Raw genomic sequence first — 13,874 nt, 5'->3', positions numbered from 1 at the left:
ATCCAGTGGCGAGTTTCCTAGGAGTTAAGGAAGAAAAGTTTTGGGTAATGGGTAATTTAGAAACCAGAAAAAATGATACAGCAAGTGTTCACATCTGAATTCTGGAAACTACTTAGGGAAGAGCTAGATGCCAGAATAATCATCAGTGTCAGAAACAGAGATATTATAGATAGAGCTGGCAGAACTGCCTATTATTAATGTTGCCCAACAGCTCTCATTATAAAACCCTGTTTTCCGTTCCCTATCACTTTGCCAAACTTTATTCATGTTGGCTGAAATTTCATATGATGAGTGCCTCACGCTGAATTTTTTAGAAAATTTCAGCCAAAATGTTGCAGCCATTTCTCAGAACAAAAGCTAGGCAAAAATGTTGTTTTGGCAAAATTCCAGCAACCTTTTGTTTGAAAAGCTTTAGCACTCCTCTGCTTTGTAGCAGGGACTTGAAATTTGACAGAAGGAGGGGCTATGTGACAGGGATATGCCTTTTGCTGTCCCCATGAAAATCCAATTAAATTTGGCAAAATTATCAGCCTTTGAAAAAATCTCAGTTTGGACATTCTCACTAAGGCCTTATTAGATTTTAGCCCCTAAAATCTCCAAAGATTCATAGATTCATAGATATTAAGGTCAGAAGGGACCATTATGATCATCTAGTCTGACCTCCTGCACAATGCAGGCCACAGAATCTCACCCACCCAGTCCTGAGATAAACCTATGTCTGAGCTATTGAAGTCCTCAAATCATGGTTTAAAGACTTCAAGGTGCAGAGAATCCTCCAGCAAGTGACCCATGCCCCATGCTACAGAGGAAGGCGAAACCCCCCCAGGGCCTCTTCCAATCTGCCCTGGAGGAAAATTCCTTCCCGACCCCAAATATGGCGATCAGCTGAACCCTGAGCATGTGGGTAAGATTTACCAGCCAGATACCCAGGAAAGAATTCTCTGTAATAACTCAGATTCCATCACAATGAGCATGATGCAGCCCAGGTCTAAACAGGACTTTCCCTGGAATTGCTGCTCTGGGTTGCTTCAGGCCAGGACAGACCAGGGCTGAGCACCAACAACTGAAAGCAGGGAGACTGTCTCTCCTGTGCTCTCATTGATCACTCTGCTGGGCTCAGGCAGCATGGAGGTGGAAGCTTCCTGATTTGAATGCAGCGGGACAAGAGATGTACCGGTGAGAATGGTGGGAGTAGACTGGGACTAGGAGCCTTGGAGAGGAATGGGAAGACTGTGACTGGCTGGGCAAGGAGACTGGAAGCCAGGAAAGTTGTAGTTTAGGGAATTTGTGTCTCCATTCTCTGCTAAGGATCCAAAATGAATTGGGATCTCATCTCTCATTGAGTCGTTTGGTGCATCATGGGAGTCATGTGACTGCAGGTGCACTGTCAGAGTCCAACCTAAGAGCTGTGCCCATAGAGGAGAAAAGGAGCAAGAGGCACCCAAACTACAACTCCCAGGAGTTACCATTTGCTCTCAGGGCTATTCAAAATACAGCCGTTTCATTGGGAAGAAACTCTTCAGAGCTGCTGGCTTGATCAATGGGGTTTCACAATGCTCTTTTCAGTCAGGACCAGCTCTCTCTCCTTCAGTTTTAGTGTCAGGATGAGCCCAATATCAGGAGCAGCCACACCCCTTCTCTGTCTCTATTGCTATTGGGGATGACACAGCCTTCACTGAGAGTCAGAATGATGATGAGGAGACTCAGTCAATACCCTACATCCACAAGCATCCTCACTACATAGAGAGAGAGATTGGGGTCCCTCAGCAAAGCCCAGTGCACGCCACAAGGACAGTGCACTGAGCTTGTTTTGCTCTCACACAACAGAGATAAGATCAGATGGAATTTTTCTGCTTCTGTGTCTTCCCTTATTTAGTCTGTGAGCTCCTTAGGTCAGGGACATGTTGTATTTATCTTGTGTAAGGGCAGAGTGAGTTTAAGGGACTATCCTTGTGAGGTACTCTAGCCCCATCCCTGACATGAATTCCGTTTTAGCTCCAAGCAAAGACCACAAATCTCTCCCCTCCCCACATCCATCTACCTCCTTCCATCCCTTCTAGGCCATGGAGAGAACAGGACATTCAGTCTTGCTCCTCTCAGCATGCTCATAAACCCTGCAGCTCTGCATTCAAATAATGATGTAATCAAATCATAGAATATCAGGGTTGGAAGGGACCCCTGAAGGTCATCTAGTCCAACCCCCTGCCCGAAGCAGGACCAATTCCCAGTTAAATCATCCCAGCCAGGGCTTTGTCAAGCCTCACCTTAAAAACCTCTAAGGAAGGAGATTCTACCACCTCCCTAGGTAACGCATTCCAGTGTTTCACCACCCTCGTAGTGAAAAAGTTTTTCCTAATATCCAACCTAAACCTCCCCCACTGCAACTTGAGACCATTACTCCTCGTTCTGTCATCTGCTACCACTGAGAACAGTCTAGAGCCATCCTCTTGGAACCCCCTTTCAGGTAGTTGAAAGCAGCTATCAAATCCCCCCTCATTCTTCTCTTCTGCAGGCTAAACAATCCCAGCTCCCTCAGCCTCTCCTCATAACTCATGTGTTCTAGACCCCTAATCATTTTTGTTGCCCTTCACTGGACTCTCTCCAATTTATCCACATCCTTCTTGTAGTGTGAGGCCCAAAACTGGACACAGTACTCCAGATGAGGCCTCACCAATGTCGAATAGAGGGGAACGTTCACGTCCCTCGATCTGCTCGCTATGCCCCTACTTATACATCCCAAAATGCCATTGGCCTTCTTGGCAACAAGGGCACACTGCTGACTCATATCCAGCTTCTCGTCCACTGTCACCCCTAGGTCCTTTTCCGCAGAACTGCTGCCTAGCCATTCGGTCCCTAGTCTGTAGCTGTGCATTGGATTCTTCCATCCTAAGTGCAGGACTCTGCACTTATCCTTATTGAACCTCATCAGATTTCTTTTGGCCCAATCCTCCAATTTGTCTAGGTCCTTCTGTATCCTATCCCTCCCCTCCAGCGTATCTACCACTCCTCCCAGTTTAGTATCATCCGCAAATTTGCTGAGAGTGCAATCCACACCATCCTCCAGATCATTTATGAAGATATTGAACAAAACCGGCCCCAGGACCGACCCTTGGGGCACTCCACTTGATACCGGCTGCCAACTAGACATGGAGCCATTGATCACTACCCGTTGAGCCCGACAATCTAGCCAGCTTTCTACCCACCTTATAGTGCATTCATCCAGCCCATACTTCCTTAACTTGCTGACAAGAATACTATGGGAGATCGTGTCAAAAGCTTTGCTAAAGTCAAGAAACAATACATCCACTGCTTTCCCTTCATCCACAGAACCAGTAATCTCATCATAAAAGGCGATTAGATTAGTCAGGCATGACCTTCCCTTGGTGAATCCATGCTGGCTGTTCCTGATCACTTTCCTCTCATGCAAGTGCATCAGGATTGATTCTTTGAGGACCTGCTCCATGATTTTTCCAGGGAATGAGGTGAGGCTGACTGGCCTGTAGTTCCCAGGATCCTCCTTCTTCCCTCATGCTTTAAGACTCCAGCTGGTCATTTGCAATGGTCAGGAAGAATCCTTCCCTCCTGCCCCTGCACAACTGGCCAGATGCATCCTGGGATGTTTTCCCCCTCCCCCCCCATCTTCCTCATCAGCATCAGGGATGAGGAATTTTCCCAATATCAGATTGGCAAGGACTTGTGGAAGGGAGGTTCAGCTTCCTCAGCAGCATGGGGCAGGGATCACCTGCTAGGATCATCTCAGCATAACATCCCACCTAATCAATTCCCTGCCATGGTAGGGGCCTCCGGTGTTGGCAGCACCTTGGTCTCTCTTCTCTGCCTGGCACAGAATAGTTTAGTCTCCCGAGTACAGGAAAGTGGACAGGACATTTGGCTCTGATTTGATCAAATAAAACCTCTTTGGAAAAACTCAGAAGCAAATTGTCTCATATCTCATTCTTTATAAAGTGGGGCATAGAGAGGGTGACTGATTTCCCCAGGGCATCATGCAAGTCTGCGACAGAGCTGGGAACAGAACTCAAAAGTCCTGACTGAGAAATACTTGACTGTAGAGCAGCAGCACTGGGGAGATGGCATATGCCTGCAGCAGAAGACAGGATAGATGCTTCCTGCCATGGGGCCCAGAGTGCTTGCATGCCCAAGCATAGGCCAGCTGCAGAAAACAGCTGGGCAGGAAGAGTACAGCTGGCTTCCAGCTGGGTAATTGGAACTCTCCTACTAGCAACAGTAGGGGACCAGGAGAGGGGGAGAGAGAGGTGCATGTGCGTGCACCAACGTCTTTTCACAGAAACTGGTAGTGGGGAGCCATGCTGTATTGGGGGCACAGCTGCTATGATGATATACGAGAACAATGAAATGGCTAGGTGGAGTATACCTGTCCTCACTACAATTTACTGAGAACAGGTAAATGCTTCCTTAAGGTAAAACGAGTTAACCCTTAATTCATAAAATGGCTGAACCCAGATGACTGCACAGGCCCTGGGGAGGGTAACAGGACAGTAAGGAGCATTCAGCTCCAAGTTCCTGGTTCTAATGAAGCCTGGGCAGGTAGAGATTGAAAGTGGTTACTATGGCATGGCTGGTAGATAGTCATTTCATACAGGCTAAGTTCATGTCCTAGTGAAAAGATGCACACACATTAATCACACTAACTGGCTTCTTTATTAGCAGTCCTAAACGAGAGGCCAAGGAACGAATGGGCTACATGTGGGATTCCCTCCAAGACCTTTTCCACTTGGCTTATTCAAAGCACCTTGTCCAGTTCTGGGAGAACATTTCATCCAGTTTTCTGGGATCCAAAACACCTCAGTTCAACTCCAGCTCGTCACTCAGGTTACTTTTATTAGGCATGTAACAGCCCTAAGCCCATGCTGGCCAGGCCACAATGCAGGTGGCTTAGGTAGAGGGTAACACCACAATTCCAAACCTATCACACACATTTTTACTAGCTACTAACATCTATACATCTTGAATCTAATTGGTTTGGCTATCGTACAGATCATGTAAGGACCAATCACTTATGTCCTCACCTTATCTGCATTTGAAGCTTATCAGTTCAGGGGGTTCCCAATTATCTCAACTCACCCGAAAACACCATCTCCTGCACACAGCATATCACACTCTGTTTACAGTTTACCTCTGCACTCAAATCAAGCTATATGCAAGCTTAGTCACGCCTAGCCAGATCTATAGCTACTCTAGAGAGACTGACCTAATCTTTCATCCCTAGAGGCAGTCCCGCTAAGGTCATGGTTGAAGCACATCAGCAGGGAGGCTTGTATTAGCACATCCTTTGTTCCGTCAATCTTCTATTTTACTAGGACAAATTCACACACACAGTATTTTTTTTTTTAAATAAATTACCTAACCCTCTGCAATCAAGGTTCCAAAGGCTTAAAAAAAAAAGGAGAGTGCTCATAACACCAAGCCTTGGTGTGTATAATTAACTGTGCACTAATTTGAAAATGTGCTGGTGAGATAACGCAAGGATAGCTGCCAAGTCTGAGAGCCTTCTGGGGTCAGCTGGATACTCCACTGACTCTCCTTCATCAGTCTGATACAAAGTCCACTGAATTCAACAGAACACAAAATCAGAGCAGGCTCCCATCCCCCCCATACGGCTTCTGGGACATGAACAGCTGGCCAGGATATTCTGCACAGAGGCTCTGCAGTAGCTCCGGCCAATGGAGCTGCACTGTTGGGGACTCCCCTGGCCACGGGTGCCATAAAACACACACAGATAATACAATCAGGTTTGTAGGTTAGGTTAATTCTGGTTTGATGGAAAATCCTACATTGAATTTGTAGTCACCTTGAGACTAACAAAAAGCAGAGTTGTTTCTATTGGAGACTTAATTTTATACAATATAAAAAAATTACAGAGCAGCCAAGAAATATTCAGTTCGTACAAAAATAACTAATAAGGGTAAGTTTTCACCATATAAACATGAACCAGATACAACTGACCATTTAGAAGGGATGGTTCCAGTTTCAATATTTACTTGTCATTGTGCACGTTCAAAATCAATAGTATGTTCCTTTGATATTATTCCCCACGCACCCTCATTTCTAGTGGAATGTATGTTTAATATAGACCTGGCGTAAATATTTAATTTCCACACACAGAACAGCAAAATCCATTCCATTACTATGGATCACGACCCCTTCAGAACAGGGACACAGCTCATAACATAGAAATATAAGAAGCCAAACCATTTCTCAGAAGACAAGGTTACATGAACTACAAAATAGGGAACTCAATTACTGTAAGTTACAGTAGATATTTTAAATTAATGAAATGAATTGGTATTTTTCACTGGTTTTCACTCACTTGATTATCTATATATTTTGTTGCTTGAATTTTATCATGGACCAGACTTGTGCAAACATACCTATAAACTTCCTGTTTATTTCGTGTTCAGCAAGTTGTTGTAAAACATTCCAAGCTCCTTCTCACTGGGACCACAGGACTCTACATCAGTGAGATAGGCCAGATAACAAAAGATAAAAAAATACTGGAAAGGGTGAGCTCACAAAAACCGCCACCACTTCCACTTAAATTCCTATACTTGGAATAGATCTGTTCAATGTAGCACAGCCGTAGCAGGCAAAGTTGGGGACTGATTTAGTCGGGGATCGGTCCTGCTTTGAGCAGGGGGTTGGACTAGATGATCTCCTGAGGTCCCTTCCAACCCTGATATTCTATGAAAGGCTGTGCCGCAGTTCCCAGGCTTATAAGGCAGAAGGCTGGGAGGTGATAAGATCCGTAGCCTATTAGCTGTTTCTATGGCCTTTGTGGGCATGGTTAATCCTACAGTCCCCAGGCTAGGGGATTCCTTCTCTGTGTGAGAAAAAAAATTAAAATAAAATTAAAAATTAAAATTAAATCACCTTCCATTATTTATTTTTCACCAAAATAAACAAGCTCCACAAAACCTCCACTTCCGTTCCTTACCGTTGGCACACAGACACCTAAAATACATGACTATCCACAAAAACTAGCAGTACTGAACATACTAAACTAAGAGACAAGGTGGGTGAGGTAGTATCTTTTATTGGACCAACTTCTGTTTGTGAGAGACAAGCTTTCATATAGAAGGGACAATCATGATCTAGTCTGACCTGCACATTGCAGGACACAGAACTTCATCTCCCACTCCTGTAATAGACCTCTAACCTCTGGCTGAGTTATTGAAGTCCTCAAATCATGATTTAAAGATGTCAAGTTACAGAGAATTCACCATTTACTCTAATTTAAACCTGCAAGTGGCCTGTGCCCAATACTGCAAAGGAAGGGGAAAAAAGCCCAGGGTCTCTGACCATCTGACCTGAGAGAAAATTCCTTCCTGACTCCAAATATGGTAGTCAGTTGGACCCTGATTATTTTCGCAAGACCCATCAGCCAGACATCTGGGAAAGAATTCTCCATAGTAACTCAGAGCCCTCCTCATCTAGTGTCCAACCTCCAGCTCATTGGGGATATTTGCTACTAGCAATTGCAGATTGGATACACGTCATTGTAGGCAGTCTCACCATACCACTCCCTTCATAAATGTATCCAGCTCAATCTTGAAACCAATTAGGTTTTTTGCCCCCACTGCTTGCCTTGGAAGGCTGTTCCAGAAGTTCACTTCTCTGATGGTTAGAAACATTTGTTTAATTTCAAGCCTAAACTTGTTGATGGGCAGTGTATATCCATTTGTTCTTGTGTCCACATTGGTGCTTAAAAAACTCGTCTCCCTCTCTGCTATTTATCCCTCTGATGCATTTATAGAGAGCAATCATATCTTTTGAGCTTTGCAGAGCTGAAGAATGTTGCAAGGAAGGCTCCTCCCCAACTCTGGGGGCACAAGGACACAGATGGTACCTCCCTTCTCCACTCCCCCACTCCCACTGTGGCCTTGGTGAAAAAGAACTCCACAGAGGAGCCAACCAGAGACTTGTCTGGAGGAGCAGTTACAGAAGCACCTAAAGCAGAGGCTTGTGGACACAGAGAACTTTCTCCAGTTTTGACTGGACTTCCTCTGCTCTGTACTAATTGGCTGTTTGCTCCAAACCTGCCTCTCCCCGTCTCCTCATCTCAGCTTCACTCCACAACTGCCTCCCCTTCTCCTGCCCTGTCGTACTCACTCATCTTCCTTTCCTGTTAACTCATCCCCTCCTAACTAACTCCCCTCCCCTCACAAAAAAGTCATGGCACTGTGCCATCATGCTTGTGCCATCACACTGCTTTGCACGTTATTCCTCCCTGCCCCTCACTCTCTGTCTGCCTGGCCTATTTAGACTGCAAGCTCTTCGGGGAGGGATTGTCAACTACTCTGTACTGCGCCCCACTCTTTGTTGGTCCTTAGGCACTGCCATAATAAACATGATTAATAATACTAAAAACGAAATCTTGCAGGCATTGTCAGTTGCGAAGCTACTATCACAGTCTAGCCATCTCCTTTGTTCTGAACATGGGCATTTATAAAACATTCCAAGCTTCTGAAAATTTTTAGCAGCACAGAAAAGAAAGACAAGTGTATTTTTATTTGACTTTTGTTCATACAAACCTTTTTACTGAAGAGTGTTAGAATCATGCATGTTGACTGGTTTTGTAAAGAATAATTCAGCTGTAAACAGTTACAAACATAAAAGCTTAAAAAATTACTCCAAACAAAAGTAGGAACAGCAAAAAAGTTGAATGAGCATCTGGCTCTTTCCTTTTTAATAAAGAAATATTTCAAGTTGACACCAGTGCATATTAAGAAATCGCATACAATACTCCGAACACCCAATACATGAGCAAATTCATAACAAGTATAAACTAATTGTGAGGAAAAAAATTGTGTAAGAGTAGCCAGGAGAATGACATTCAAAATAAACAGGCCAGTTGCTTTGTTTCACTGAATCAATTATATTCTAGATAATTTAACATGAGAGAGCCAAAATTGTAGTCATTAGGACCTCCAAAACAGCAGTAATTCTGCTACAAGTGAGTTAAGCAGTTTGCATTTATTTTTGTTGTACAGTTAAGTGTTATTCTTAACTTTTGGACTGTTACATAAAATCATGACAAGTGAGGATTCATTGTAAATTTACATTTCATACGTCAAAGTCAGATTAACAGGAGAACACTGCGTTCTGATTGCATCCATTGGCCATTCTGTTGAGAACAGCACAAGCTGTACGACGCACATTAGGAAGCATGTTTGCCTATTACATAAAATGGCTTATTTTTCCATGGTTTCAGAGCCTCACAACAATACTATTCTAAACATTGTTCCCTGGCATTGTTTTAAGATGGTTCATCAACACCTTCTGCATAAATGAATGATACAAATATGTCTAGTGACAAAATCCATTATGGAAAGATACAGAATTGCAAACTGAAAATTGTACTGGATTATTTTTAAGGTGGATTTGTAAATATTCTTCTATAAATTTTTTAAAAAAATATGTATTAAAAGCAAGCACTTGTTCAATTATTCTGACTATGATGGAATTTGAGAACAATGATAATTTCAAGATGTATATTATTATTTTAACGCATAAGGAGCTTATGCAATGTAAATGCCATTAAAGCTAATAAGAGATGTACATTTAAAGCTTGGAAAAGTGAGATAAAAGCATACTCTAGGTCTTGTGATGCTGGGAGTCTGATTTCCTAATAGAAGAAGATAATACAGGATCCTCTTCTCTATCTGAACCCTAGTGCAGATAGCCTATTTCCTGAACAAGAGGAAATGGAATTTCCCCACGTAACACACAGATACAATAGCCATGAGAACCATAGGCTTGCTGACCACAAGGGGTTTTCAAAATGTGTATTTTCAAGCAGGTGAAATACTGGTCAGATATGCATTTCTTTCACAATTATTCTACCGTGCAAACCACATGTATCCACACCAAAATCTTCAATCCATCTGAAGTGTACATCAACTAGGATGCTGTGAAAGTCTAATGTAATATTATAACACTAAATGATTTCTTGACAATGAATATCAGGCTAAATCATAGATTATTACCAGACAAAGGCACATGCTTTAAGTTTAGTAGGAACATCTGAAAGTTCCTTGTTACCATAATATACACTCCTGCTGAAGTAATCGTATTACTATGTATTATACAGATTACATCAATTTGCTTAGAGATAATGATGAGGTAACAGGAAACTTCTGAATGTTCATACCGTGTACGGCACATAAACTCTACAGTTCTACTAGCTGAGCTGAATCTTCAACAAACTATTGACGATTTAGACATAAGGTAGGCTACAATCTGGTTAGGCCACAATTAAACTTAACATTTCATTATACTGCACATATTCTCTTCTGCACAAACACAGGGTGCACAAAATAAGCTGTTGGTTCAATAATATTAATTATAATTAAATGTTTTGCATATGTAAAATAATTAAATCAGGTAATAGTGCAATGCAATCAAAAGATCATGCACTAGATAAACAAAACTTCTTCCCGATGAACAACGGTTCTTAGGAACTTTTTCCCTACCTTGCATAACATGTCATGATTTAGGCATTTATTTGATCAGCTTCTGAGAACATATTTAGATAAAACTGAAAAGCAAGATACTGAAGAACATTAGCTTTGCCGTTAGCTGTAATGCAGCTAGAATAGATATAACTGAGTTGCTGCAATGAATTGAAAAGTAACAAAAACTAAACATGAATAATAGTAGTAGAAGAATATATATATCCCCTAAATTAATGTTAGTAAATACATTCACTGGTCCACTTTAGTTATGTATCTATAAAGACATACTTCCACTAATCTTCAGCAGATACAGATGGATGTTCATTCATGGGGAAAGCAATGTGTAACAAAACTCAGTTTATCTGTCATTTTTACAGCAAAATCAGTAGCAAATTTGTAAAACTAAGTATATTTTCCCCAGACCAACCACACAGAGGTGTAAGTCACAAATTCCAATTTATCCAATGTTCAATCAATAAGGCTTTATTTACATTTCTTTACAAATTCAGGAAAAAGTTTGGTGCAATGTGCAAGACAAGAGAGCACATTTCTCTCATTAGAGACCAGCATCTACTTATGCTTTTACACTAACCCATAAGTAGCCAATTAAAGTCCCATATATCCATGTTTTTACATAAAGTTTCCTTCCAGATTCTGTCAGAAGCATACTAGCAGTCAGGCCACCTAGAAACAGCAAGGATGGTAAAGTTTTCTTGAGGCTTAGTTTGGAATGAACACATTTCCCTGGGAACTTGTTTCTTCTTTTAGAATCCTTTGCATCATAAAACTCTATTAGTAATCTGTGAGAGACAAATTCATGTGTTAGTTCATGCTTAAAGCAATTTTCTTTCATCTAATAATTTTATATCTTACCCTATATTACCTATCAAATATTTAGCAGTGCATATAGCAATGGTTTGGTAAGAACACACAACATACTGTAAGTATATTGTCAATCAATTAAAGTTATGTTCTGTACCTGCGTGCTTAAATTGTTCTGTACCTGCGTGCTTAAACTTAATCCCTTAAAAAAACACAAATGATTTTTCCTGTCATCCCATGCTAATCCTAAAAACAATTATTTTCAATGTATATTATTGTGTCTACATTTATATTTACTCAGTCCCTAGCAAAACAAGTCCCCAATCCTGTAAAATAAATATTAAATAAAATAATATTTTCTTGTCAATAACAAAAGCAACTCTGTGAACAAATGGAAAAGTGTCTGCATGTAACAAAACAGGAAGATAATGAAGTCTCAGGAGACTCAAAGGGTTTTGGAAATAAACACCAACATTTTATTCTTACATGTTGAAGTCAGAATGTCTACAGTGGATATTGCTTTATTGGCTCAGCAACAAAAACAGTTTCCTTCTACTGTGTTTGGAGAGTAATATTTTAGCATGTAACTAAATTCTGAAAATACTGAATGTTTCATATCCCTAAAATTCACATGCCAAGCAGTAATGTATCTAGGTAGGCAGGATGATCTAGTGAACAGGGCACCGAACTGGGACTATAGACCTCCATTCAGTTCCTGCCTCCACACACTTCCTGTGTAACCCTGCACAAGTCACTTCCTCTGCCTGTGACTCAGTTCTGTATCTGCACAATAGGGATAATAGTACATTTCTACCTCACAGGAGTGCGGTGAAGAGAAAGTGTATTAATGGTTGAGAGATGCTCAGATACTGTGGTGATGAGGGCCATATATAGATGCCTAGATCTATAGTTGCCTTACACATGGGCTCAAAGATCAAATTAATGTAATCTATTCATTGACCTCAATGAAGTTACACCAGGGACAATTATAGCCTTGTGACTTTGAAATGGTATATATCCCTACAGAACCTGTTGAGTCACAAGTGGCAGCCTTTCACTTATAGGATGTATGCAGGTATATAGACGGTTAGGAATTAGTAATCACCTATTTATACCTAGGAGCAGCTGCCAACTGAGGAATCTCTGGCAGGCCAGTTCCTGCTGAACCATGCTGCATGGGAACGAGAGAGAACTTGAAGGGAATCTGAGCTGATGTGGAGGCACAGACCTCTGCAAGTATGCCAGACCCTCATGTGGATCCACTCTGTGTGTGTGCCCCCCTCATAAGACATTCCAGTGTGGGAAACGCCATTTACCCCCATCGTTGGAACAATTTGGGGGAAAACTGTGGAAAAACAAACTTAAGAGTTTGCTTCCAGCAGACCCCTACCATGGGATTCTTAGAAGAGTGGGTGATCTGGTCCATGGAAATGTTTAGAAGGTCTAAGACTGCTCATTGTGTTAATACTAAAAATAAGTAACTCTGAAGCATATCAAATCTTAAATCTCAGATGTGACATGACTATCGCTACTCACTTATCCTTTACTTCAAAGCGTTCATGAAGCCATCTTCTCATATACATCTGTTCTTCTGGAATATCTTTCAATTCGATCCGATCAAGGTAAATATGAACTTTTGGGCATTCCTTACACAGAAACTCTAACAAACAAAAAAACCACAATCGAGTCTTGTAAGTACTTTTTACATGGTAGAAAAAACGTTCCCCAAATAAATACTAAATAATAGAGACAGATATAGAGCAAAATGTTCAAAATGTCTAAGTGACTTTGGAACCTAAGTACCATTTTCAAAAGCACCTAAGTCACTGGGGGAAATTTAGGCTGCTAAGTGACCCAGGTGCTTCTGAAAATTTTATCCATTATCTTATCCAGTGTGGGAAACCCTCCAACAATCCATCAACCCAATTGTACAACATGGAGAAAGTTCCTTCCAGATCCCAGTAGCAATCAGCAGATGTTCTGTAATGTGAGATTTGATTACTTCTGTTTCAGCATATTTTATTAAATGTTATTGGTCATAAAATCATCCAGTCTATGATTTTTAGATTTTGGATTAAACTGCTTAAAATCTAATACCCATGTCTTGTCCCTTTTAAAATCAAAAGTTACAGTTTTTTTTTTTAAAATAGCTCCTAGCCTGAAATATTGTATAACAAAATTCAAATTACTGTAACTTCCCTGGCCATCTCTAAGAGGATGTGGGTTAGAATCGAAATAACCTATAATTTAAGTGTGTAATAGCTAAAAATCAAATGCAGTCCTCAAAACATACACTTCTGTCTTCCATTAATTGCCAATAATCATGGGGTTTGATTGGGATTGCATACTTCTTTTACATTGTACAATGCTACTGACTTCAGTATCAAGTCATTCCTGGATAGAACAGTGTAGAGTGAGCGAAAATTCCAACCTATTCTTAACTGGAATGGACTGTGTAGGATTGATAGTATCTTTTACTCCCAGATCAGGTATTTCATTTACTTAACATACATTGAACGAAAATACTTCAAAAAGATTCTGGGGAAATAGCCTGATTGG

The 13,874-nt window shown here is 41.3% G+C and overlaps 1 protein-coding gene across 2 annotated transcripts in view; it reads right to left on the bottom strand.

The window, feature by feature from the left end:
- Window positions 1-8,697: 8,697 nt before the first annotated feature.
- Window positions 8,698-13,874, bottom strand: part of AGPAT5 (1-acylglycerol-3-phosphate O-acyltransferase 5) — a 115,905-nt gene continuing 110,728 nt past the window's right edge. For both annotated transcript variants that reach the window (XM_073336236.1, XM_073336235.1), the window contains 2 exons: window positions 12,852-12,975; window positions 8,698-11,293 (listed from right to left, as the gene is read on the bottom strand). In XM_073336236.1, coding sequence (XP_073192337.1) covers window positions 11,068-11,293; window positions 12,852-12,975 — 350 coding nt within the window. In that variant the 3' untranslated portion in view covers window positions 8,698-11,067. The remainder of the gene's footprint in view (window positions 11,294-12,851; window positions 12,976-13,874) is intronic.

Source organism: Lepidochelys kempii, chromosome 3 (assembly GCF_965140265.1).
Source record: "Lepidochelys kempii isolate rLepKem1 chromosome 3, rLepKem1.hap2, whole genome shotgun sequence".
In the NCBI taxonomy this organism is placed as follows: domain Eukaryota; kingdom Metazoa; phylum Chordata; order Testudines; family Cheloniidae; genus Lepidochelys; species Lepidochelys kempii.
This window is presented reverse-complemented; position numbering and strand designations above follow the sequence as displayed.